The following is a 26,705-nucleotide window of genomic DNA, read 5'->3' as shown; positions in this document are numbered from 1 at the left end:
CCATTTTCCTTAACTCTTTTCATCCCTCTAAATTTTATTTAATATAATCTTCTTTTCTATATACCTAGATTCACTTAAATCAAATTTTATTAATCATTTTTATCTTTAGAACGTCCTCTAGAAGATATGTGACATTTCGTATATAAGATGAAAAGTTTTAATAGGCTTTTGTTTGGAAGAGGATGAGAGTAGAAAAGTAGGAAAAAGTAAGTGAAATTTTTTGTTATTTAAATATATGTAAAGTGAGTTGAAAGCGACTAGATTCAAGTAGAAAGATGGTAGATGAAATTATTAATGTGATTTTTTTTAAAAAAAAGAAAATTATATTATTTATTTATATATCTTTGATTTAAAATTATTGAAGAATTAAATTTAAATAAAGATAAATGTTGAGATATGAATGTGAATACTAATAAAAAAATTTACAACTAATATTATGATTTTAATGATACAATTTATTGTTAATTGATTTATGAAGATTTCATATGGACCAAAATTTGATATCAATGTATGACTTTCAACATTCCCATACACGTTGATATAAGGGACACAAAGGTCATTGTCTCAAATAGAGTACCATTTTACCTTAAAAATCTCTAAGAGATGTGGAGGGGCCAACTTTCACTCCCCTTCCACTTTCCATCATCATAAATGAGCCCAAAATCACCCTTCCAATATAAAGAATACCCTACCTTTCTCATCCCACAAATCCACACAAAGAATAAATATACTCTTCTAAACAAAACATTAGTATTTATTAAAAAATTGTTTAAATAATATTTCAACTCAACTAGAAGTATTATCTTTATGTCTTTCTCATTAGTTTAGACCAAAAAAAAATTTATAAACTATTAACATTTTATCAAGTTGAATTTTATCATGAATATTAAGAGGTGTACTTAACTCAATCTCATAAAACCAGTTTATAAGGTGAGAATTGTATTCACTTATATACAACTAAATGTCTTAATCTCTAGTCGATGTGAATCTCTAACACACCTCCTCACACCGAGACTACCAACTTGTGCGTGAAACTATATATTATGGGGATAACGGATGACTTGATAAGCTCAACAAACACTCATTAGAATATAGTCTAAATGGTTCTGATACCATAATAGTTTTATATATCTTATTTAGAGAGAATGGAGAAAAGAAAATAATATATTTTTATTAAGAATGGTTACTCATCTACATTATTGACTGTTATATTTATGTAACACATAAAAGATAAAAGATAAAAATAAGAGTTATATCGGATAGTTATAACCTATGTAGCACAAACACTGACATGGACACTGATATGACACGGATACGGACACGGAGATACGTAAAATCTCTAAAATGTAGGACACGGGGACATAGATCTATATATTATTAATTATGAATTATATAAATTGACAATAAAGATTTATGTACACAAGTATGTTCCAGATTATTTTTTGGAGCGAAAAGATTTTTTTCATTACTGTTTCACAAGGATTTGTTTCTTATTTTTATAATCATAATAACAATTTATACAATAAAGTTTGAATTTTAAAAAAATTAATGTATTTTTCCTTTTTAAAATTGTGTTAGAACTGTATTAAAATTGTCAAAAATCTAACAAATACTTTTTGAATTGTACACTTCACGAATATGTGTCCTACAAGTGTCATACGAGTGTCGGTATCCGATACGAGTATCAGACACCGACACGTCATTTAAGAGAAGTGTTTGAGCTTCATAGATTATAACTGATAAAATAATTATAAATAATAAAATAATTATAATTGAAAAATAATTAAAACTGAAAATGTAGAATATTATTGATATTTATCCTTTAATAAATTTATTAATATTTCAATTGAAGTATGTTATTTGTCAGTTCATCTTGATCCTCTGTTTACATTCTATTTATTCTTTGTGCAGTTTATTTTTTTTTATAATTATTTGTTAGTGTGGTGTGTGGTAGACCGTCTTTGTTTAAAGAGGTATTCCACGACCCTACAAATTAAGGGAACCCGAAACAAGTCTTACCAAAAAAAAGTTATACTAGCTAGTCAATTTTCCTATAGTGTTTCGTTGCACATGTGCATAATGCTACACTCACTGTCCCCACTTAAGAAATAAGTCATAGAATGGTTATAGTCTATATTTATATACTAAAAAACTGAAGACTGCACAATCGTTATTTGGTAACAGAAAAAAATATTATAAATTATTTATATGATCACTTCAAAAGTTTATGCCTATTTTTTAAGAAATATTTACCATTCAAATATAATCTAGCAGTATTAGCATCTATTTCTATGGGTTCTATGATTTAACAACAAAATTACTAATCAATTAAGCTTTTGAGAAAAGAAACATTAATCAAAAATATCAATTGATATTTTTTTTTCTATATTTATTTAATTAAAAACAAGGGTTATAATGTGGATTTATTAATTTACATGAATTAATTTATTATATTTTATTCAAGCTAATGTGCCATTTAATATAATTAGGTAGTTATTTATTATAAATAAATTAAAGAAATTATTTTAGTAGCCATTGCTGTTTTTTCATAAGCCATTTTTTTTAAAAGTAGGTGAGAGCTTAAAATGCTGACCTGGAAAAAAAATTACTTACGTAATAAAACAAAATCAACAGAAATAAAATGCCCCCATGGCAGATCCTAACTCTGTATTTTGTTAAAAATTGACACATATTTTTTTATTTTCACAAAAGATATTTCAAAATGTAAAAAATATATTATAAAATAAATAAATATAAAGTGATGCAATTTTTGTATAGAATACGGAAAGGAATGTATGTACAATCACGACGTACAATTCCTCAACTATGTGATATCAGTGGTCAATTGTGCTCCATCAGCTGCAAAACATTCCAATAATACAACGTTACAAAAACATATTTTATTAAATCTTATTTTTTTTGTTTAGATAAGAGAATGGAAAGTGACAATTGAAAAGATAAAAAAATATTTGGCTATTTGAATTTTAAAAAAATGAATGAAGAGTTTATAAATAATTTAATTAATGTGATAAAATAACTTTTTTAGTTCATATATTTAGAAAATAACCAAAAGTATTATCATATTAAAACTTATTTGATTAAAATCATTATAAAATGTTAGAAGAAAAAAAAATTATAGTGCAGAAGAACAGATTAAAATAATTTATCTTCAAAACCATTGATTATTATTTGGTGAATATCCTAATAAAATGTCGGCGAACTAAAAATAAAATTATAATTGAAAAAATATATTGATTGAACTTTTTTAAAACTGTATATTGGGATAAAAGAAAAGATTAAAGTATCAATAATTGAGGAAAAAAATCATATTAAAAATTAATTAAAATGTATTAATATTTAAATAATGAGGGGTTGTAACAACGATACGAGAAAGAACAGGTAGAAGAAGACGAACAAAAATTTAAGAACTTATCACTTTCTATCATGGATTTTTCTTAGGTCTTGAAATTGGAAAAATTAAACTACATAATATTTGTCTTCTAAACATCGGATAATATGTTTAAATTTGAAACATTAACAAATATAATATCTGGAAAATTTAACTTTTTTATAAAATTTAATTTAACAATAACTTTCAAATAACATTCCAAACTACATCGAATTGATATATTATATTTATGATTAATATTGTAATAAATAAACTTAATGTCCAAACTCATATACATAAAAGAGGCTAGATGTCTTAAAGTCAAAACTCATTACAATCTAGTAACAAACCATTTCAAAAACCTATACATACTATTGCAATCTATGAATGAAATGGCTTAAACATAAAAATCTAACTAGAAACCCAAAACATCACATAATAGATGCAACAATTAACAAGAAAGACTAAATTCACAAGTTGTCTATAGTACTTAGATTCCTTGATAGTTTTGTAGGAGTGACTGTAAGCACTACGCTTCAATCTACTATGTGTTCCAGATGTACCACAACAAATACATAGCTGCAAAAGTGTAGTAGCTCAAGGCCCAAAAGTGTTGACAACATCAACCCACTTACCTCACCAACAGAATCCAAAGCATGCTTGTGTTGAAATTCTCACTCAAGGTAAATATTAATTACTTAAAATGAAAACAAATGCAGTCTTATTTCTTATTGGAATTTGGACAAAAAATATGCTAAGTAGTCCAAATTCCTTATGGCATGTTTAAGAACTAAGTCTAATAAAATCACTAGATGTCAAAGACTTATTATTCATGCAATCAATATTGTTTTACGTGATACAATGTTGTTTAATAGGAGGTCAATGACATATAGTAAAAGAAGCTAAATCTATGATTCAAAGTTTTACTGTTAACTCAGCTTATAGCAAGGTAAGGAGGGTTAGTGATGGGGAGTCCTCTCCGACCTACTGTAGGTTGTGGAGGTGTAAAGCCTTGCCTTCTGCTGTATTCTTGGCCTGGAGAGTTTTGGAAAATGGGATTGCAACTAGGGTTAATTTGGTAAGGCGTGAGATGGTGGTTGAAAATCCTGTATGTTGCTTGTGTGGGAAGGTCGATGAGTCGTCGAGTCACTTGTTCGCCGTTTGTGACTTTGCTTGGAGGGTCTGGTGCCTTTGCTTTGAGTGGCTTGGAGTATCGTTCGTAATCCATTCGGATCCAATGCAAAATTTTATTCAATTCAGGTTGAGTCAGACATCTGTTTCGGTTAATGATGTTTGGGGGGCAATTTGGGTTGGAATTGTGAGTGAAATTTGGAAGCATAGGAACTCGGTCGTCTTTAATGGAGGAGTGGCAGATGTGTTAGAAGTTTTTGCCTCGGCACAAGTAAAGGTGTGGTCTTGGATTGCTGCAAAGTCCCGCGAAGTTTATTTTTCCTATCCCTGTTTGGTTCTGGATCCTTTGGCCTGTATACGGCTGATTCGGTAAAGCTAGTTAGCGCTTGGTTTGGTTGGTCTTTTGACCGGCGGTTTTGGGTGTCGAGTTAGGAGTTAAATTGTATGTGTGTTTGTAAAATGGTTGGACCACTCCTGAAGTGGTTCTCATTTATTGATTTTTTATTGCTGATAAAAAAAATAAAAAAATGAATACATTATTCCGTGTATTGAGAAACTGTATTAACGCACTTATTTCTTTTATTACTATTACTATATTTACATTAAAATTTCAATAACTATTGCATGCAATGTCCTAAATGGTTGCTTGTGAAACACGCTTCTATCCTGAGTCACATGTTCCTCCATAAGAAAATGAAAAGGAGGTTCAATAATTAAAGAACAATTTTGTTATATATTCAATTTGCATTTATAAAACATGTGATAAAGTTTGGAACACTTTAAATATTGTAGTAATCTAACAATTAAGAATAAATTACCCACTTACACTCACTCTTAATGTTTGTATTATATACTTTGTGAATAAATTTTTAAAATAACCTTATGCTTCATTTATGAGAAATCAACTCTTTCGAACCACAATGGACATCAAAGAAAAATCTTCAGTTCAAAATAAATTGGTCCTTGTACATTACAAATATTATGAGATTCATATTTTCTTAAAGTTACCAATAAAAGGTTTTACCTTGACTTTTTCTTATCTTAAGTTTACTTTCAAATTTTATCACAATATTTGCTTTTTTATTTTTAAATACATTTATTAAATTTTACATTAATTGTACTTATGTGAAATTTATATCCCTAAATTTATACATATTTTATATTTTATATAACATTTGCAAAAGTTAAATAAGTAATTTTTTTCTTTACTCAATTATTATTATTTTTTCAATTCTTTCTTAACTCAAATAACTTCTTTAAATAATTTTAATATTAAACACTTTAATCAACTAAATAAATTTAATTTAATTAACTTATATCAAATTTTAAATTTAACTTCAAAATAAATTATTCAAAACTAAAATATTTATTATAATATTCTAAATTCAATAAATTTAAAATAAATAAATCTATGCAATATAATAATAAAAAAAATTATATCTAGCTGACGCATCAAATAATAATTATTTTTTTTTTCTAAATACGTATTTTCAGTCTTAACCGACACACATTCCAAATTATTTTTGTCTCGTGCGTCGATCTAGTCAATACAATATTAATATTATTATTATTTTATTTGACTTTCTATTTGTATCCTTCGTGCACTAACTGACCTACACAACATATTTTTTACGTCAACTTTTTGTGGGTATGACCGACACAATTCGCATTCACTTTGACCACACAAATATTATACAGTTAATACAATTATTTTATTAAAGTGAACCGTAACTGTTTTTTATTTTTAGTTTAAATGTATTCAATTTTTCATTATATATACTTTATGTATATAAATTTTAGAGATGAATTTGAATACTTTGTGTGATTTAAATATTTCTGTGAGAATATATATGAAAAATAGGATGTTAAATTTATCATCCTTGTCCTATTCAGACATTGAAGGAGACCTTATGTATGAAGAATGTTATTGTCACCAAATTTGCTAAGTTCATCTATACAACTTAGGATCCTCATCTTCATTATCGACGACCTCATCTCTTGTTGGATCAGACATTTGGGATTTCTAACCTTCATCTTCTTCTTCATTCATTGATGAAGCACTCTTTTATAGAACATTATTGTGTGTTTGTTAGGGAAGTAAGAAATTCCAACCAAAAGCCAACATTCTCTTTACCACTACAAGACATGCATTAGATACCAGTTGCAGTTGCAGTTGCAATTGCAATAAATTAGAGTGTTATCATTGTCATAATTGACACGTGATGTTGATTTTCATTCCACATGCTCACTCGTGTTCTTGGGCCATTCATGATGAGTTTGTTATTCATGTTGCGTGGCTAGCAAATGAATTCTTAAGCTTTCACATTCACTCTACTTTCGATGATGATGACAAAAATCTGCAACATTGGACCGTCATTGTTTCTTCTTAAGTTTTTTTGGCCTTCTTTTTTATAAATCCTTGCATGTTTATTTTGATTAACGACTTTATGGGTATATCTTTCTGTATTTCTTTTAGTCATTAATTTGATATTTATATAGCACATTTAAATATATGTAACATGTTCAAACCAAGAATAGTTAACATCACATTCTAAAATTAAATATTACACAAAATTTAATATTTTAATTTATATTCCCAATAAACTTGTATTAATATTTTAAAATTAATTGGAATCCAAAAAATATATAATATAACTATTCTTACATAATTATAAATATATCACACTTAATTCAAAAATTAAAAATTAATTTATCATTTTTTTTATTGAGAAAGAATAATAACATTAAAGTATAGCATCTAAGGGATGTTCTAATACGTGTACAAAAAGGCCTATTAATTTTCTCTATTAGTTTCACTAAACTACAACATAATTTTAACTAACCAAAGATCTCAACTTACAAAGATAAAAGAATAGTCTAAACTTTTTCCTTAAATTTTACAGAGTTTCTCTCTCCCAATTTAAATCCCTACTGCACATAGTCAATTACAAAGATAAATCATCAAATATAATATCAAAATATCTCTCATCTAATTTACAAGTTTTTCTCCCACCAACATAAGCATGTGTACACGATGACTTTACAATAAGAAAAATTGTAGTCCAAGTAACATAAATATAGTCATCTAATGTGCACCAGAGCTTATGTCTTATCTATTTCACCAACAATAATAAGCACATCCAACACAATATACGACAACACCTACACATACTCAATACATTAATGACATTGTATAATCACATAAATTTTTCAAGTAAGAGAATGTTGTTATAAAAATTCTACGGGTCATCCATGCCAGACATAGAATTGTGTCATACAAAATAATTCTTCAACATTAACCTTTCCATTCTTAAATATAATTTACCATAAGCAATACCAAAACAATATTCTAAATTTCACAACTAAAATAAATAGATTGATTCATAAGCAATGTTTTAAATTAATATGAATTTAAAAATCTGACCACTTAAAGTTTTGTTTTTTTCTTTGAACAACACTCCTAAGCAAAATCATGGACGTCTAGGCGCTATCTCTTAAGTGTACATTTCAAATTGCTTTGAACAATTATTTAAGAGAAAAATTATGGACACTAGCTAGCATGATATCTCTTTGAGTGCAAGATAAATGTTCATTTAAATGTCTTCCCTTGAGAAAAATAAAGAAAACATCATTTCCATTTAAGCATTGTCGCTTGAAGTGTATTAAAAAAATTAATTACTCTTCATTTTTGCTCATTTGAACGAAACTTAACAAACCACGACAACTATTTATTTTAAGATAGATTTTATAACAATATTTTTGTGATTCTTCAGGTTGACGTCACAACAAAACATTACTAATATTGTTTTTCATACAAAGAAACAAGGAAAACAAGCCTCAAATAATTAATTAACATGTATTTGTTGAAAAGATAAACTTCACATCTTATTTCCACTCACACACCTTAACATACAAGTAACATTAAAAAAAGGGGAACAAGGACAACGTTGAAACATATAAAAACCTTAATCACACATTTATCGTAATGATACAAATTTAAGGTCTCATGAATGAGAAAGAGGATTGTAAGAAATGGGAACTAAGACTAGATCTGTTTTCCTTCTTGAGTAGGCTCCCAAAGCTTCAGTCATTTCTAGGTTTTCCTTGTTTTCATTTGGAAGTTCCCAATTAAAATGGTAAAGTAGTTGTGCAAGACAAAGTTCAATACTAGATACCCCAAAAGAAATTCCAGGACATATTCTCCTTCCAGCACCAAAGGGTATGAGTTCATGGTGGAACCCTTTATAGTCAATTGGAGAGTCCATGAATCTCTCAGGATAAAACTTTTCTGCATCACTCCAACACTCAGGGTCTCTTGCAATTGCCCATGCATTTACTATCACTTTCGTCCCAACAGGTATTCTATACCCTTTCACCTCACAACTTTCTCTGCATTCCCTTGGAAGAAGAAGAGGGAAAGGAGGGTGCAATCTCAGTGTTTCTTTGATCACTGCTTTCAGAAATTTTAGTTCCTCAAGTGATTCTTCCTTGGTGTATCCTTTGCTACCAAAAACTCTTCTTACTTCTTCTTGAGCTTTGCTCATTACTTTTGGATTTTCCATCATCTCTGACATGGCCCATTCTATAACTGCAGATGATGTATCAGTTCCAGCTCCAAACATGTTCTACAGCACGAAAAATGAGTTCAGATTTATTAGCTTTGGCATGAATATGTTACAAAACTTTCCCATAATAAGGCAGCTTCTAATAAGAAGAAATGTTCATAGAACATTGATGCATCATCAAAGTACTTCTACCGAAAAGCTTCTAAGAATTTATTTATTTATTTCTATCAAAAGGTTTACTTTGTCAATGTTTCAAAGAAGTTATGTATGTGGAAATGCATATAAAATATTGCATATGCAAAATCTTACGTATGTTCCTATATTTGAGTTCACTTTCCTGTTGAAAACGAAAAACAATTTGAGTTCACTTTACTTTTGAAGATGAAAACCAATTTGAGTTCACTAAAAGCAATCAGGAAAGTGCATGAACATTTGGAAACATTTTTGCTCGACATAGATGAAAGTGAGGATTTTTTTATTCTCTTTTTGCTTTTTTATTTTAAAATTTTTTCCTGAAAATTTTGAACTGTTTAACAATTAATTTCTCATCCAAAATCTAATTAAATTTGAAAAATTACTATTTAATTGTTTTTTAGAAAAAAAGAAACATAAATAATTGAAAAATGTTACTTCTGTCAATTATTTGAACAAGCTTGTTTAATTCTATTTTGAAAACTAAAATTAACTTTTACCAATCAAACACATCCTCTTTATTATTTCTCATTGGTTAAATGTAATTTCTAACACTTTCATGAGAAATCATTCTTACTAAAAAAATTGCAATTATTTTCTAAAACTAAGAGAAAAAAATGTGAAATAAAATATGTAAGATGTTGAAAGAGATTGATTTTTTTTTGTAAAAGGTGCTGTTCATACATGGAGAAATAACTTAACTCCATACAAACAGTATTGAAGTTAATAAAATAATTGTTATTCTTCTAACAATTATAAAACTTATATTCTATCCTTTATTCCTCCTCCCTTGTCTCCAGAATCTTATGATATGAGTTTTTCACTTTCAAATTTTCCATATTTTACTTTGCAGACAGTAGAATTAACAAACCATTCTCTCTCTCTCTCTCTCTCTCTCTCTCTCTCTCTCTATATATATATATATATATATATATATATATATATAATTAAATGCACAAGAACATAGTTCATAACGCTAGCTGGAATTTTCTATGTTTTTGTTTATTTAATTTTATATTGACATGAAATGAAGGTTAGGTTTTAAATCTTATGATATGCAGAATGGTAACAGAAAGTAATGCAGACACTCACCAACATTACAGCCTTGATGTTTTGGATTGTCAAAGGATGTTGGAGGGCACCTTGATTTTTAATTTTTAGAAGAACAGAGAGCAGACTATTAACCTCTTCTTCACCAATACTTTTTTCTGCCTCTCTGATGATATTTCCAATTATTACATCATATTTTCTATGCAACTCCTCCAATCTAGGTTTCTCCTTACTGATCACATGAATCCATTTGTGAGAAGGGAACAAGTCAAGAATAAGTACACCTTCAGACACTTTTACAAGTTTCTTGACAAGGGATATGAACTCTTCTTGGTCCTTGCATTTTTCACCAAAAGCTGCCCTTGCAGTGATGGCACTTGTCATGCAGGCCACTTTCTCACTCAGGTTCACACAAGAACCAGTTTTGGTCTCAATATATCTTACTAAATTCGCCACTTCTTCTTCTCTTATTGATCGAAATGACCTCACACGTGCGTTGCTTAGAAGCTCTTGTGAGCATATTCTTCTCAGCTGCTTCCAATAGCCCCCATATGGTGCAGTGGCAATGTCAGTGGAACCATAACACATGATGTCTGCACCAATTTGATGGGGTCTTTGAGCAAACATGGCATCATAGGTTTTCATGACATCTTTGGCAACTTCTGAAGAAGAAACCACAACGGTTGATGCCTCACCAAGTTTTAGGTGCATGAGAGGGCCATGTTTTTGGGATAGTTCTCTCAAGCGATAGTGGGGTAGAGAGCCAACTAAATGGTGTATGCTTCCAATGAGAGGTAGCTTCCATGGCCCTGGGGGAAGGTTCAATGTTTTCACTGAGATTTTGGATCTCTTTCCCACTTTTACAAACTGGGCAACAAAAAGGATGAAAGTCAGGGAATAAAGAAGAAAGGGTAAGAATGAGATCAAGTAATCCATTGGGAATTTCTATGGCAAGTGAACAATATGAGAGGGAAAGCTTTATATAGAACTTTTGTTCCACACCATAGTATCATCAATTGATTGTTGAAGATATTAAAAATAATTTTGTTTCTATTTTGTTTCCATTGTTAATTTTGTTTTCCTATTTAAAAAAATATCACTAGTATACAATGTGACTTTTAAGTTACACATTTATGCAAAATCCAAAGATTCGTATTTTTTCTTATACTTCTTAGACTTTGGAATTTAACATTTTTTTTTAGTAAAAAAAATATATTTTATATTTGTTTGATGATAGTGAGTGATAATATAAATCCAAAAAATCTTACTATAATACATTTTAAATGAGTCACTGTCATCTTATTATGAAGATGAATTTTAAATTTAATCACCAATAAAATAAATTAGCAGTGAATAGTCACTGTCATCTTATTATTAAAATTAAGAAAAGTCCTCACTTTACATTAATAATGTAAAATATAAAATATCCAAAATAATAAAATAATATCTAATTTAGTTAATATATTTTTTTCTTCTATAAATTTAATTATTATTTAATGATTTTTTTTAGTGTATCGATTAAATAGATTATAAAATTAAGTGTTAATTTTCCGATATAATTAGAAATAATTTAATTAATCAAAATATATAAAAAAAATATACGCAAAATTAAAAGTTAGACTAAAATGTGAATTTTTTAAAAAAAATATTAAGATCAGTATTCTATGTTAATCAAAATTTCAAATTAAGTTAAATAGAGACTCAAAAATTATATTTAAGTTAAAAAGCTTGTATTTCAAAATTGCCTTTTAAGTCAATATTGTACACGTTTATTTTAGAAAAAAATAATTAGTTTTTTGCTTCGAGAAATTAAGGTCTAATCCTTTCTAAGTGTTATGTTTTTGAAGAAAAAGATACTTATTTTTTATAAGATTTTTAAGTTTAAATCAACATTAACAATTTCTTATTGATTATACCATATATACTTTCTTATCTAGCTTTCAATTAATTTACACATAATACCAAATTCTGTCAACGGATTTAACAAAGCGTTTTAAAAGTCTCTAATAGATATTTTAGAGTAAGTCCAGATCCAATTCAATAAATTATTAATTATATTATATATTGGTATCTTTTGCATTCGGCTATAGCTTCTGTATCCAATGTAATGAAAATTAGGCGAATCTAAAAACTTCCATAAAGGAGTAATTTTCAAAATTATATTTTTACCGTTACTAAAAAATTATTTAATTGTGGTTTGCTCATTTGTATTGCTGATTATTGTATATGTTTTTATTATTTTATGTAGAACATTTGTTTTTATAAATTAAAGTGAAACTTTCCATCATTTTCATGTCTTAATCATGCCAAAAAATTTATTAGAAATAGATAATGAAATCATAGGTTAAACCAAAACTCAACCTATAAAAAATATGCAAGTGTGGTTATTGCTTGTTGTGGTTGTTTGTTGTGGTTGGTGGTGAATGTTGGTTGAGGTAAATTTTGTGGTGTTTTTAATTGATGGTGGTGATGTTTTTGTTCTCTTATTATTTTTTTTAATTTTTTTGGAAGTCAAAAAACTCATTAAGATGCAAAAATGGAATACAAAACTTAAAAATAGAATACAACTAATCTTGTCGTCAATCCTCTCACACGCACTCAGATGATGAAATTGCTCTCTCAACTGTAAAAGAATGGAAGTGTTGTGCGATGGGAAGGAAGATATGGAAGTGTCGAGTGCAACTAAGGTTATTTAAAAATGTGAGGTTATGTTTTATTTAGGGTTATTTAAATTTTTAGAAAGGCTCAAACATTTTTTTCACAAATAATATAGAGGTACATATGGAGGTCGAGCATTAATTGTGATATTTGTGTTAATCTAAGTCCATCAGCATGTGAGTTCAACTTGTGATTATAAATAAATTAACAATTGTCAAGTTAAGATACACATTTAATAACATTTATTACTCTTAATTATTAAATACTGATTTGAACGTCAAAAACAACTTTTTACAACTACATCTACTCTTAATTGAGCGCGAGACACCAAAAACTATTAAAAATTAATATAAAATTGAAAAGGAAGAAAAACTTATGATTATCGACTTAAACAATAAAATAATAAATAATTGTATATGTTGGTATATTTGTTATCAAAGTTATAAGATAGTCATTACCAAATATACACTTTGTACAAGTATTGCAAATTGTATGCTTAATTAATTAATTTTTATTTTTAAATATTAATACTTTTTTCTCTAGCTATCTTTACATATAGAGGGAGACGTAGTGATGCAAAGGTGCAAAACATTGACCGAAAAGCTTTTGATTATCCTAAAATACACATGCCCATAGGGTGTTTAAAATGTTATTTCTTAATTATTAAATCAAAATATATTAAAATTAGTGTCGTTCACAGTTTAATTAAACTTAACGATAAATACTGAACTAGTTAATGTTAAATTAAACTAAACTATTTACAGGTTTAGTTAATTATTTTTATGATAAAAAATAAACTGAACTATAATATCATAATCACTAAACTAAATAAAACTTGAATTTTTTTTTCAAGTCTAAGATAATTATTAAACAGAAAAAGTGAATGCTTCAAGCTAAAAAATTACTAATCACATTTAGAAAAAAAAATTATCATTCTCACGAATCTTCTGAAGATCAGAGGAGTGTGATAGACCCATCCATCACTGTGGACACAGTTTCATCATAGCTATGAAATGCACCAGCCGGGAATCGAACCCGGGTCTGTACCGTGGCAGGGTACTATTCTACCACTAGACCACTGGTGCTTTTAATGGTAGATACTGATCCAATTAACTATCTCAAGCTATTAATATTGTGAAGTGTCCTTATTTGATAGAAACTTTTTCCTCTTAATAATGGGTTTCCTGTCTTTACCAAATTTACTTTTGTTTCTTTGCATACCTTTCATTTGACAGTTAGACTCTTCAACATTATTTCACCTGGTACAAATAAAAATTTAATCAATTAATTTAAATGAAATAATTGAAAATTATTAGAAGTTAAAATGTGAGTTGAATTGTTTAGGATCAATTTACTTGATTTAACTAAAGTTGAAGAGGCAATTAAATTATTTGCTCTATCGTAATACAAGTTCACTTATATTATATTTTTAATTGGAAACTTATTTAAAAACATATTAATTTATTTTAAAAAATTAACATTAAACAATCGTATATTATTTGTTTTAGTTCAAAAATTTAAATAACATCAAATTATAACATTCAAGTTTTTTCTTTTTTTCTGTTCATAACGAGAAATCTATTTACAACTCTTAATTAATTGTCTATAATTTTCTAAATCTTAATTAATATTAACTTTGTAATGCACCAACTTGTCATACTAAATTTAGAATTAAATGAAAATAAAAAAGAAAGCTCCTTTTGGTGGATTCTTGCTTTCCAAACTACAAAAAAAATCTCAAAGGTTGACTAAAGAAAAAGAAAAAAGTATTTCTTTAAGAGTTTCAAATATCGAGAAAACACCCAATATAACAAAACATTAAAAATAAATGATGATTTTGATGAAAACAATCATCTCCTTTCAACACAGTATTTCTAAAAATTCAAATTTGAACCTAAACTCATAGTAGACTAAAAAATATGCTAGAAAGCAAATATTACTTACTCTAATAGAAATTCTGATTAATTATAAAAAAAAATCTTCCTCTCTCGTCTTCTCATTTTTGTGTTATTTTATAAAGAAATATATATTTGTAACTTGGAAAAGTAGGAGGATATTTAGAGAGAAATGTTTAAACAGATAATAAAAGCTTTAATTGAATAACTATACAGTTAACATTATAAATTATATACTCAACCTAAAATAGAATTTCAACTTTAGTTTCTTTTTAAAATAATTTTTTTAATTAAACGGGTTTCACAAATTTTATTAATATTTTTGTAGAAAATGTATAAATTTGATATTTAGTTGTGAATTTAAAATTATGGCAATGGTTCTACCATAGGGTTGTATTTGTATCATATATGGTGTAAGATGCACTAATATAGAAAAATTATTGTGGAGGTTGATAAGAGGGATGTGGCTACAACCACATGGATGGGAGGGGGAAATATACACATATAGAAATGACACTAGATGTTTAACTATTGGAGTATATCTATATCCACATTAGTGTGAGAAACACGATCATATAGAAATTTAAATAAGAGGTTCAATCACAGTATTGTGGCTATGTCCACATGGGTATGAGAGGATGCACTGATGTAGAAAATTGTACTAGAGATTCAAACAAAGGGTGTCGTTATGTTCATATGTGTTTGAAAACTCATAAAAAATTGTACCAGAGATTTGACTAAAAGGGTTATGAATGCCAATGAACCCGTCTCTTAAGGTATTACCTGAACTCATCCCAATTTTGATGGGAATCCCCACATTGACTAAGTACAAGTATGAATACGAGTAACACCCGATTTTTTAAATTGGGCATGAGGACGGGGATGGTTACTCATCCCTATCCTCACACTCATCATCGTTTAAATTATTAGATAACCTAAAAAGTAGTATATTAAATTTTCTTTAGTTCTTAGTTTCGTAACTTATTTATAGGTCATACATTTGATTATTATTACTCTTTTCCATAATTATTTGAACTTTATTGAATTGTTATTTGATACTCTTATTTGATATTTATATAATTATAATTTTTTTTCTTGATATTTGATATTGGAGAAAAAAAATGTATATCATTTTGACATTAAATACTTGATAATACTATGTTTCCTTTGTTGTAATTTTTAATTTTTACTTTAAAAATTATTTAATTAATATTTGGAACAATAAAGAGACATGTACAAGTATACTCGTTCCTCATTAGGGTTGATGATGAGATAAAAAAATTATTGGATACGAGAATGAGGATAGGGATGAATTTTACTTAATGGATGAAAATGAGATAGTCAAACATGCACTCTACCATCTTGTCATGCCTATGAAACACACATAAAAAAATTGTGTTTGAGGTTCAGTCACACGATTGTGGTTGCATCCACATAGGTGTGAAATGTATACTTATGTGGAAAAATGCACGAGGTTTGACCATAAAGCTCTTAACTTTGTGGTGTGGGTTTGAGCCCACAATAGAGCCAAAATTTCTTACTAAAGAGTGGAGTGTCTTTGCATGAGTTGTTGGAAAGGTGAAACCTTTTGAGTCAAATTATGGATGAAGGATGAGCTTCGAAGAGGTTTTCCAAGTATCAAATGAAAAGATTCTTTGACACTTAAATGTGTAATATGTCATACTATTCTATACACGGATAAAATGTACATAAACACAGGTTTTGCAGAGAATTTGTGCTAATTTAGGTCCACTACCATGAGCGTCCAACATATCTCTACGAATAGGTTGATCAATGTCATACTAAAATACACATTCAATAATATTTATTACTTTCAACTATTAAGTACTGATTTACTAAACCCTAAACCTTTTAAAGATATCCCCACACTTGATCGAGTCTAAGATGCTAAAGACTATTAGGAGTTAATATCAAGTTTACCAAAAAAATACATCCAATAATAAATATGCTTCATTCCTAAGGCAGATTCTTCCTGCACCATATCATTTTAAACTACACTCAATATATATAAAGAAAAATACTAAAATACCCTTAATAAAATAAAAATTAGGATTTTTTTTAAATGTACACCCATTTTTGTTTAGAAGCAATTTATTCCACATTATGCAATCTTTATTTTTTATTGTTAATTTTTTTTTGGAATGAAGCTTCTATATTTTAAATATTTGATATATATAAAATAAAATAAAATTAATAATCATTCTGTTAAGCAAGTGAGGGATATATTACTAAAGCAAATTTAGACTGGATGCAGCGCAGAGATACATACTATTTTGCTTGCAAAAACTAGTTGTAGTTGTGATAATGGTTTCAATATTAATTTTACACCGCCAATGAAAATTGGGCAAAAGTTGCATATTTATTTATATTGGCTGCAGACTCTACCTATATGTCACATAACCTTTTTACCAACTACCTCTGGTGGCTTCAATCCTTCTCCGACGACTTCTATCCTTCTTCGATGGCTTCGTCTTCTTCTTCGGCGGCTTCAATCCTTCTCCGGTAGCTTCGTCTCCTTCTCCGACGGCTTCTATCCTTCTCCGACGGATTCAATCCTTCTCCAGTGGCTTCGTCTCCTTCTCGGCGCGTTGCCTCACAGTCTTCTCCGCACGCGGCCTCCTCATAGTGATCACAGAAAAAAAGGTGCAATGCTGTTGGGTTGGGTGCACATTTTAAAAAACCCTAATTTTCATTTCATTAAGGATATTTTAGTCTTTTTCTTTATGTATATTGGGTGTAGTTTAAAATGATATGGTGCAGGAAGAATCTGCCCATTCCTAACTTCAACAATCATATAAATAATTGAGTATACTTTTATTATCAAAATTAGAATATAATCATTACCACGTATATACTTTTCACAAGTATCATGTATGCTTAACCAATTAATTATTATTTTAAATGTTAATATAGTAAATTTTAATGACATTCACAAAAAAACTAAAGGAAAAGCTCAGATGTGTCACCAATCGTCTGAAAATCAGAGAAGTGTAATAGACCCACCTATCACCGTGGACACTAGTTCGTCACAGCTAACAGAGTGCACCAGCCGGGAATCGAAACCGGGTCTGTACCGTGGCAGGGTACTATTCTACCACTAGACCACTGGTGCTTTTGTTTTCTAATTGACCATTTTTTTAAAAAATATATTACTTATAAAATTTATCTAGAGGTGAGATTTAACTCATTTCCATTTTTCTTTCCATTTTTCTTTGAGCGAATAATATTTTGTTTTATTAAGAACCATTTTGTTTAAACGAAAATAAAAGAATTATATCATGTCAACTTTAAAATTTCGGCAGCCTTAACATAGATTACTAGTTAATGAAAAAATCAAATAAAATTTATCTCTCAATTTCCAACAAAATACACTAATCAAATGTGCATTTAGTCAAGTATACTAATCCTAGAGGGAATGATTACTCAAATTCTCTAAAATTTAATTAACCTTGTAATGCACAAATTCATCATAATAAATCTAGAATCAAGCAAAAATAAAATAAAATTATCAACCCATCTTAATTGGTGAAAATTTATGTTTTGTTTGGATTAGGGAGTGAATTTGAAATGATTTGAAAAGAAAATATGAAAAAAAAAATGAAGTTGTTTGGATTAAAGTATATAGAGAGAAAAGTGTAGGAAAAGTTTATGAAAGTTTGTAAGTAATGTCATGAGTGTGATTGAAATTGTAATTTTTTTTAAATTGATAAAAATGTAAGTTTATACATTTATCATTGTATTTAAAAAATGTTGAAAAAATAATTTGATTGAATTATTTATAGATTATAATTTTTTGTAATTAAAACATTATTTCTGATAATTGAAACAATATTTTTTCTATTGTCTTATAGTTAACTTTGGAAAAAATATAAATGCTGTAAAAATTTTGGACCATAAATATAATTTTCAGAAATTTTATTGAGAAAAAATTTTAATTATGAATTATTTATTTGTGAATTATAGTTGTATGCAATTAAAATAATATCGAAAATATTATTTTCGATATTATGTTAAAGTATATTATTTTTTATACTGTATTGAAACTAAACTTTTATAAAGAAAAAATTAATATTGTAAAATAAATATTAATATATTAAATTTTAATTTATTAAAATGAAATTTAAAGATAAATTACTTGCTTAACAAATATTAAGATATATTCTTAAATAATGTCTCACTTGTGTTCTTATACCCTTTACATTATCGTGATCGTCACGTAAGTCAGGCTTATGTTTTTTACTTTTTTACATTTTTATCGTTATCACGTAGGTCAGTCTTGCGCATTTTTAGGTCAATCAGCGATGCTAAGAATTTAGGAAGAATGATCATGTCTTTATTTTTTCAATTGGTAGTATTGGACTAAATGATCATGACCTTTTTTGTCGACTGACAATGCTAGGAATTCAGGCATAACGATAGTGCCTTTTTTTGTTAACTGACATTGTCAGGAGTTTAGGTAGAACGTGATGACTCTTTTTACGGCAAGTGTACCTAATCAGAAGTAATAAAAGTCATTTGATTGATATTGATGCCCATATAAAAGTCATTTATATCGATTCCTCGCATATATATTTATTAAGAGAGTCTCATAAATATTGATTCCTCACATATTTATAAAAACTCCTTAAGATTACGATTATAAGTTGATAGCAATTAATATTTCAAATTTATTCTTATTATTCAAATATGTTAAGCATTATTTGTGTCAGAAACTTAGAAGTACTTTTCAGTTAAATCTAAGGATCTTGATCATGGTAAACAAAGCATTACAAATAAAATGACAATAACAATCATCAATCAACAACATACTATTATATTTAAATATCACCTAAATACATAAGAGTTTGAACAAATTACTCTCAATCTCAAGATGTAGAATTAGCCACTCATGAAAAGCAAGAAAAGAAGATCCATGATGCTTATTCTTGACGACTGCCTCCTCTAGGGTTTTCTATCACCTCATGTTCTCTCAATTGAAGGTCTAGGATTGTGCCTCATGCCTCATATTTAACCTAGTTAGATTTGGGCTAAGTGACTTCTCGTTTGGGCGTGATTGGGCTAGTTTAGACAAGTTGGACGAAAACAGGCCCAACGTCTCTAGAGTGATCTCGCCTGAGTGAGATTAAGCTCGCTTGGACGAGATTGGGCTTGCTTGGGTGAGTGTAGGAGCGTTCCAACTTTCCCTGTTTGGCTTTGCTTATTCTTCTTTTGCCCTTTCATCTCAATTTTTCTTTAGAATGCTGAAATTAACACAAATTTGGAAATAAATAGTTCTTATTCAGATTATAATCACAAAATACATAAAAATGTTTAAATTCATAAATTATGGGTTATATTATAGTTATTTTATCAATTAATATCTATAAGTGTCTGTATTTTAATATGCAATATTATTGAAATATAACACTTATTAAAACGGTCATTCCTTTTTTGTTGATTGGTAGTGCCAGGAATTTTTGGACTGAATGGTCATGCCCTTTTTCCAGAAATTTAAGCATAATGATTATGACTTTTTATGTCGATTGGCACGAGGCCAGGATTTTAGGAAGAACGATCATTCCGTTTTTTGTCGACTAGCGATGCCAAAAATTTAGGTAAAACGATCATGTCTTTTTTGTCGACTTATAGTGCCAAGAATTTAGGCAGAACAATAATGTTTTTCTTGTGTAAATTTTGGACTAAACAATCATACCCTTTCTTTCGATTGACGATGCCAGAAATTTAGGCATAACGATTATGCTTTTTTGTCGACTGGCGATGTCAAGAATTTAGGTAGAATGGTCATGTCTTTTTTTTAATCAACTGGTAGTGCCAAGGAATTTTTGGACTTAATGATCATGCCATCTTTTGTCGACTGACGGTGTTAGGAATTTAGGTAGAACAATCATATTTGTTTTACTCGTCTAGTAATGTCAGAAAATTTTGGATCGTACAGTCAAATCCTTTTTTGTTATAAAATGTATAAAGAATAATAATTATATGAAAAAAATAATAAATTTTATCAAAATAAATATTATATCTTCGTATCAAAATATGATCACATTTAATAACACTTATTACTTCCCTGATTTAAGTGTTGAAAAACTACCCTTAAACTTTGTCAAGGATAAGATGAAAAAAAAAAAAAACGATTAGGAACTAATATTAAGTAGACTAAAAATTATGTGATAACGAAATGTATCTTTCCTTACCTAGAAGATAACATAAATAATTGAATATGCGTTTATGTTTGTTATCAAAATTATAATATAGTCATTAGAAGTATATATTATGCTTCAAGGGAAATATGCCATTTAACAAAATAGATGTTAAAAAGATTATTAATCACATTTAATAAAAAAAAGGAAGAGCTCAGATGTGTCACGAGTCGTCTGAAACATCAGAGGAATGTGATAGACCCATCCATCACCGTGGACACAGATTCGTCATAGCTAATGAATGCACCAGCCGGGAATCGAACCCGGGTCTGTACCGTGGCAGGGTACTATTCTACCACTAGACCACTGGTGCTTGTTGTTTGAAAGTGTTTCAACAGATCTTTGAAGCTAACTTTCATTGATATTGTGAAGTGTCCTCATTTCTTTTAAAATTATATTATTTATAAAAATTATTTATAGGTAAGATTTTCACGAATAACATTCTGTTTAGTGAGAACCATTTTGCTTAAACGAAAATAAAAAAAATTATATCATATAAACTTTAACAAATATTAAAATATATTCTTAAATAATGTCCGAGTTTGTATTCATAAATATAATAGGAGTATCTATTCATTTTGGTTGATGATAACTATTTTTCAATGTACAGAATTAAAACAAATTTCGTAATATTTAATTAAAAACTGATAACCCATGAATATGAAATGCTTTTTGAATGCTAAAAGCATTAATTAATTTATAATAGAGGGATTGGTGAGTTTGAAAAATAAAATAAAAAATTGATAAGAGAAACGGCATTGTAGTGGTAGTAGCATTGGTATCAACAACAAGGGAAGTTTTGTAGCAGAGGAGGTACACGCACAAAGGAATGAACGGTCACGATGGCTTGTTCTGTGTCTGTAATGGAGTGAATGAGTGGTGTTGGATGCATCTGCATGGGGATCCATGATTTGGAAAGAAACCAAAGAAGTAGGAACAACCTCGCGTGCATATTATTTCTTTATCATCTCATTGTTTTCTTCAAAATTTGGAACCCACTTTTACTTCATTGTTGGTACTGGTTTTGGCGTGTCTCTTCCTGCACTGCAAGTACATTTACACGCACACCTTTTCTCTCTCTCCATTCTCTGAAGAAAATCTTTCAGTCTTTTGAAACAGGACAGATTAAGATTCCCTTTCCTGCTTCTCACCCCTTTCCCGAACACCCAAAATAATCATAAAATAACGTAGTCATAATGAATAAACAATCACTTTCTCGCGTTTCTCACAAACCCAACACTAACACACACGTATGAATGTGTATTCACTCCAGTTTCAAACTTTCAAATGTCAGACACACAGAAGATGGTGCCAACCACCACTGAACTCCAACCGATAGAACTTGCTATCTTGTACTGTTCATCACTGTTCCTCCAACTGCACTTCCACTTTCTGGTTAGATTTTGGCTTTGTCTTCCTGTTTTCCTTTGAAACTCAAATGGGTTTTGGCTCTTTTATCCGGGGTGTTTTTTTTTTTTATTGTGTTTTGCTGTGAAGTTTAAATATAATAATGTGTTTTTTCGGTGTTGAAGTGTGTCTTGGGAAACATTTAGGCTTTACATTTGCTATATAAAATTTTTAAGTAAACAATTTTTTAGTACAATTTTAAATCTGGGATCCTACTTGCCACCACTACCAGGTGTTTGTGCCTGGAATCTTGGCTCTGTCTGAGTTATTAGGTGTGTGCAATGTGGTTAGAAAACCGCACTTCATCCAACGCGCTTTGAGTGAGTGTTTTGCTTCTTCTTTTTATCTGGATTCGGTTAAGTGCTTACTTGTTTGTTGAAGCAAGGATCGCTGTTGGATCTATTTGTGTGAGCTCAAGGTTTGATCTTTGTTACCATGGAATGCTCAGATACTAAGCCAGTGAAACTCAACTCAAATAATATATCAGAAATGGTCTGCAAGTTTGCCAAAGTTTGTAGATTGAAGTCTATTGGAGTGTTTTCCTCTGAAATCCCCAATCTCCCTCATTTGCACAGACCCACTTGCAATGAGACTCCTATGAGTGAAAACAGTAATGAAGAGAGCAAATGCTATCACCAGAAAGTGCATCCCCACCCCATTGAAGTGCCAGCCAAAGAGGAGGGTTGTGCTGGTTTGGAGGTCACGAGGAAGATATTTGAGGCTGTTTCAGCACTGAAATTGGCATACCTTCAGCTTCAGCAGGCGCATATCCCCTATGACCCTCCGAAAATAGTTGCTGCTGATGACCTGGTTGTTGCTGAGCTTGAGAAGATTTGCAAGTTCAAGCGCGAATACTCACTGAAGCATTGCAAGAAAGCAAGGTTCAATGCCTCTCGTTCTGCTCCCTTGATGCCTCAAATTGTGGCCAAGAAAGCATTGTTGGGGAAGCTTAAGTCTCAAAACAGTGCCAAAGATTCCGAGATTTTCCGGTTGCAGCGCGAGCTGCTGGATTTGGAGTTAGGGAATAAAAATCTCACTGATAAGATCAATCAGATAAGTTTGGAGAAAAGTAGAGCAGGCGTTTTGAGTGTTACTGAGTTTCAGGATGTCTTCAAGGCTGCGTCAAAGTCCATTCATGATTTTGCAAAACCAATGATTAGCTTGATGAAAGCTTCAGGATGGGACCTTGATAGGGCTGCAAGTTCAATTGAGAATGGTGTTGTTTATTCCAAAAGGTGCGATAAGAAGTATGCTTTTGAGGCCTACATTGCCCGCAGAATGTTTCATGGGGTTGCGTTAACCTCTTGTGATGTGAGTGATATTATGAAGTTTGATGACCCTTTTGATGCACTGATGGGGAATCCGCATTCAGATTTTGCCAAATTTTCTCAAGCAAAATACCTTCTCGTTGTGCATCCCAAAATGGAAGAGTCATTCTTTGGCAATTTGGATCACCGAACGTTTATAATGAGTGGCAAGCACCCTAGAACTGAGTTCTATCAACTGTTTGCTAAGATGGCAAAATGGGTTTGGGTTTTACTTGGATCTGCTCAGTCAATAGATTCTGCAGTAACCCTATTTTCTGTGAACAGAGGAAGTGTTTTCTCCAACTTTTACATGGAATCTGTTGAAGAAGAAAAGGAGAGTGCAATTCTTTCAGATGAAGAAAGAACGACCCACAAAGTTCAGTTTATGATCATGCCAGGGTTTAAATTTGGAAAGACGGTGGTGAAGTCTCGAGTTTATATCTCAAAATATTCAAGCTAAATGGTGGCCTTTTTAACTGGTAATTCAGCTAACAGAACCACATAGTTTTTGTACTAGAGTTATTTGAATGGTACCTTAGCTAGTCAAGATAACCATGACTACTGGGTTATGCTGGAAACTCAACCACCAGCTCTTCGTTGTAATTTTTTCTATTAATTAGAGAACTAATTACTAGTAGTTACAGTGGTCTTAAATTTCCTTACTGCTCTGTATTTTCCTTTTTAACCTTTCAAATTTCTCTATAAACTGTAAGTAGGTGTTCAAGTAAGACTACTTTTCTTGAATGTTCTATTTTCTGGTCATCACTCATCGGTGGTGAAACATGTTACTCTTGGCTTTTTAATTACCCTTTCCCCCAAAGAAACCAGGTATTAGTTTATGGACAAAACTTAGAAATATTCTCTTAGATGTTTTTTATTGTTTTTGAATTGGAGTTTTACCTCGCAACCTATACGGTTCCTTAATGCAACCTTTATTATGTGAATCATTGAGGTGAAACTTTGATTGGATAACAACACCAAGATACGTAAGGAAATGTGTCTATGCTTTGCCCTTAATTTATATCTTTCCAAACTGTAGTTGATGGTTTAATCTTTTGTAAGGAGGCTTATTTGCTTTACTCATGTATGTGACAATATGCTGTTATTGGTATATTTAGGATCATAATGTGTCTTTCATCAAAACTGAGATAAATAAGTCAAGAAAGATGGACCATTTCATAAAAGGTTTCATATAAACTACTACACTCATAGATTGCACACATCCAATTTTGTGGGAACACCAATTGAAAATTAATAAATGAATATCTATTTACTCTCGCACTCTCTCCTCATGCCTTCACTGGGAACTGTTACCATCGCCACTGTCAGGAGAAAACAAGTCCCTGCAAAGCTCTCCATAAAATCTACTAACCAAATCAATGTAGACAGGACACTTAAGGTTCTTCCAACAATACAAAAGTTCCTCCACATCCATCAAGTCCCTCGTCTTCCCTTCTTCCACAATCATCTCCACCAAATAGTTCTCAAAACTCTTGCAGGCATTTTCCACCTCTTGCCTCGAACCTTCTTCACTTTTCTCCACATCACAAGCCTTTGCGCAAGCCGGTGTAAGTGGCGAGGGAAAGAGTGGAGTTTCATGAACATTGGAGGGACTCCTGAGTCCTGGCACCGAGTCCATGTGCTTAGATTTCTTTGGAGAACGAAACACTGATTGCAACAAAGAAGACATAGTTAGTCTTTTAGTGAAGGCCTTAGGGAATGTGAACTTATGAGCACGGAACTTGAGAGCTCCTATAAATACAGGCTTCTTGGGTTTAACTCTGAAGAAGAATAGTAGTCTTTTGCATGGCTTGAGAAGCTTGGATTTAAAGACACCCAATGCTTTCCCTTTCATCTCTAAGAAGCAAGAGAGGAGTGTTGTTGAAGAAAGTAGAGTGCTTTAGTGCACTACCATAGGATGGTGGCTTTGTCGCTTGTGATTACTTGTAGGTGGATGTTATGTTTGTTGGAACCTAAGCTGTTGTTAAACTCGGAGAGAATGAGGTTGTGATGTTGGTTAGGGAGAGAGGAGAAGTCTATTGGTGTGTTGAGAGGGTGTGAGGTCTTAAACAAGTAGTGCTTATTGAAATGTTAGTTGGTGTGTGTGGCTTTCACGTCTTTGGGTAGAAATGTCATAGCAGTACACAACATACGCGTTAAGGGAATGAAGCAGTGCTGTCTTTAGCTGTACTAGGAACATTCATTTGAGAGAGAAAAACATTTTATTTATCTTCATGCTCATTCTAATCTCTCTCATGTACAGTGTTTCAACAATGAATATAGTAGGATAATATGCACAAAACATGGGAAAATTGTGTTAACAAGATATATTGGTTTAATTAGAAATATTGTAAAAAATATTGAACAAATGCAGTTGTGGTTGTAATGATATGTTATAGGAAAGGAGATTAGGTGATAGATTATTAGAGTTAGTGGAGTTGGTGGTAAAGGGAATTTCGGCTTGTCGCCAGTGTTGTCTCTTATTTTATTTCCCAGCCATTTTGTTGATCGCTGAACAAAAAATATAGAATAGGGAAATTATTATATGTAACAAACGCTACTTCTTAGGACTTTTGGAAATTAGTAAAAGGTTAACTATGCTGAAAACACGAAATTATCAAATTGGAACCATTTACAGACTGTTTCTTCCTGCACCTCCATATCTTCTCCAGACATCTCCATACACAACATGAAAATATATTTTTATTTTTCTTGTGTCACTCCCATAGAATAACTTCTGGATTATGTAATCCGGAAACACATTTGAAAAAAGACTTCCGGATTACTTTGTCCGGAAGCTAATTACTAATTTAAAAAATGACTTTTGAATTATGTAATCCAAAATATTACAGAGGAGCATTTTTAGAAATACGAAAATCTATGAAGGTGAGAGA

At 30.1% G+C, this 26,705-nt stretch overlaps 3 protein-coding genes, 5 non-coding genes and 1 pseudogene across 9 annotated transcripts; 2 read left to right on the top strand and 7 right to left on the bottom strand.

Moving 5' to 3' along the window:
• Positions 1-4,298: 4,298 nt before the first annotated feature.
• LOC137825430 (uncharacterized) lies at positions 4,299-4,892 on the top strand. Its single transcript, XM_068631096.2, has one exon. The coding sequence runs from the start codon at positions 4,299-4,301 to the stop codon at positions 4,890-4,892; it is 594 nt and encodes a 197-aa protein (XP_068487197.2).
• Positions 4,893-8,401: 3,509 nt separating this feature from the next.
• LOC137825429 (desmethyl-deoxy-podophyllotoxin synthase-like) lies at positions 8,402-11,262 on the bottom strand. Its single transcript, XM_090293839.1, has 2 exons — positions 10,369-11,262; positions 8,402-9,144 (listed from the first exon to the last, which is right to left on the bottom strand). The coding sequence occupies exons 1-2, from the start codon at positions 11,260-11,262 to the stop codon at positions 8,524-8,526; spliced, it is 1,515 nt and encodes a 504-aa protein (XP_090149965.1). The 3' UTR covers positions 8,402-8,523.
• A 2,736-nt stretch (positions 11,263-13,998) lies between these two features.
• TRNAG-GCC (transfer RNA glycine (anticodon GCC)) lies at positions 13,999-14,069 on the bottom strand. The gene has a single exon. It is a non-coding gene; the product is annotated as a tRNA-Gly (tRNA).
• A 3,780-nt stretch (positions 14,070-17,849) lies between these two features.
• On the bottom strand, positions 17,850-17,935 carry LOC137827339 (small nucleolar RNA snoR114). Its single transcript, XR_011083729.1, has one exon. It is a non-coding gene; the product is annotated as a small nucleolar RNA snoR114 (small nucleolar RNA).
• Positions 17,936-17,941: 6 nt separating this feature from the next.
• TRNAG-GCC (transfer RNA glycine (anticodon GCC)) lies at positions 17,942-18,012 on the bottom strand. Its single transcript has one exon. It is a non-coding gene; the product is annotated as a tRNA-Gly (tRNA).
• A 3,235-nt stretch (positions 18,013-21,247) lies between these two features.
• LOC137827335 (small nucleolar RNA snoR114) lies at positions 21,248-21,334 on the bottom strand. The gene has a single exon (XR_011083726.1). It is a non-coding gene; the product is annotated as a small nucleolar RNA snoR114 (small nucleolar RNA).
• Positions 21,335-21,339: 5 nt separating this feature from the next.
• TRNAG-GCC (transfer RNA glycine (anticodon GCC)) lies at positions 21,340-21,410 on the bottom strand. The gene has a single exon. It is a non-coding gene; the product is annotated as a tRNA-Gly (tRNA).
• Positions 21,411-22,099: 689 nt separating this feature from the next.
• On the top strand, positions 22,100-24,539 carry LOC137826571 (protein GRAVITROPIC IN THE LIGHT 1-like; annotated as a pseudogene). Its single transcript, XR_016515251.1, has 2 exons — positions 22,100-22,492; positions 22,953-24,539. The product of XR_016515251.1 is annotated as a protein GRAVITROPIC IN THE LIGHT 1-like (transcript).
• Positions 24,540-24,966: 427 nt separating this feature from the next.
• On the bottom strand, positions 24,967-25,867 carry LOC137823985 (transcription repressor OFP17). The gene has a single exon (XM_068629391.2). The coding sequence runs from the start codon at positions 25,664-25,666 to the stop codon at positions 25,109-25,111; it is 558 nt and encodes a 185-aa protein (XP_068485492.1). The 5' UTR covers positions 25,667-25,867; the 3' UTR covers positions 24,967-25,108.
• Positions 25,868-26,705: the final 838 nt, after the last annotated feature.

The sequence above is a fragment of the Phaseolus vulgaris genome, chromosome 8 (genome assembly GCF_051622355.1).
Source record: "Phaseolus vulgaris cultivar YP4 chromosome 8, ASM5162235v1, whole genome shotgun sequence".
NCBI lineage: Eukaryota > Viridiplantae > Streptophyta > Magnoliopsida > Fabales > Fabaceae > Phaseolus > Phaseolus vulgaris.
Note: the sequence above shows the minus strand (reverse complement) of the source record. Positions and strands in the feature narration are given on the sequence as shown.

Coding starts and splice junctions, on each gene's coding strand:
- LOC137825429 (XM_090293839.1), bottom strand. CDS start 11,262: ATGGATTACTTGATCTCATTCTTACCCTTTCTTCTTTATTCCCTGACT. Junction 9,145..10,368: donor ACATCAAGGCTGTAATGTTG/GTGAGTGTCTGC, acceptor TTCGTGCTGTAG/AACATGTTTGGAGCTGGAAC.
- LOC137823985 (XM_068629391.2), bottom strand. CDS start 25,666: ATGAAAGGGAAAGCATTGGGTGTCTTTAAATCCAAGCTTCTCAAGCCA.
- LOC137825430 (XM_068631096.2), top strand. CDS start 4,299: ATGATTCAAAGTTTTACTGTTAACTCAGCTTATAGCAAGGTAAGGAGG.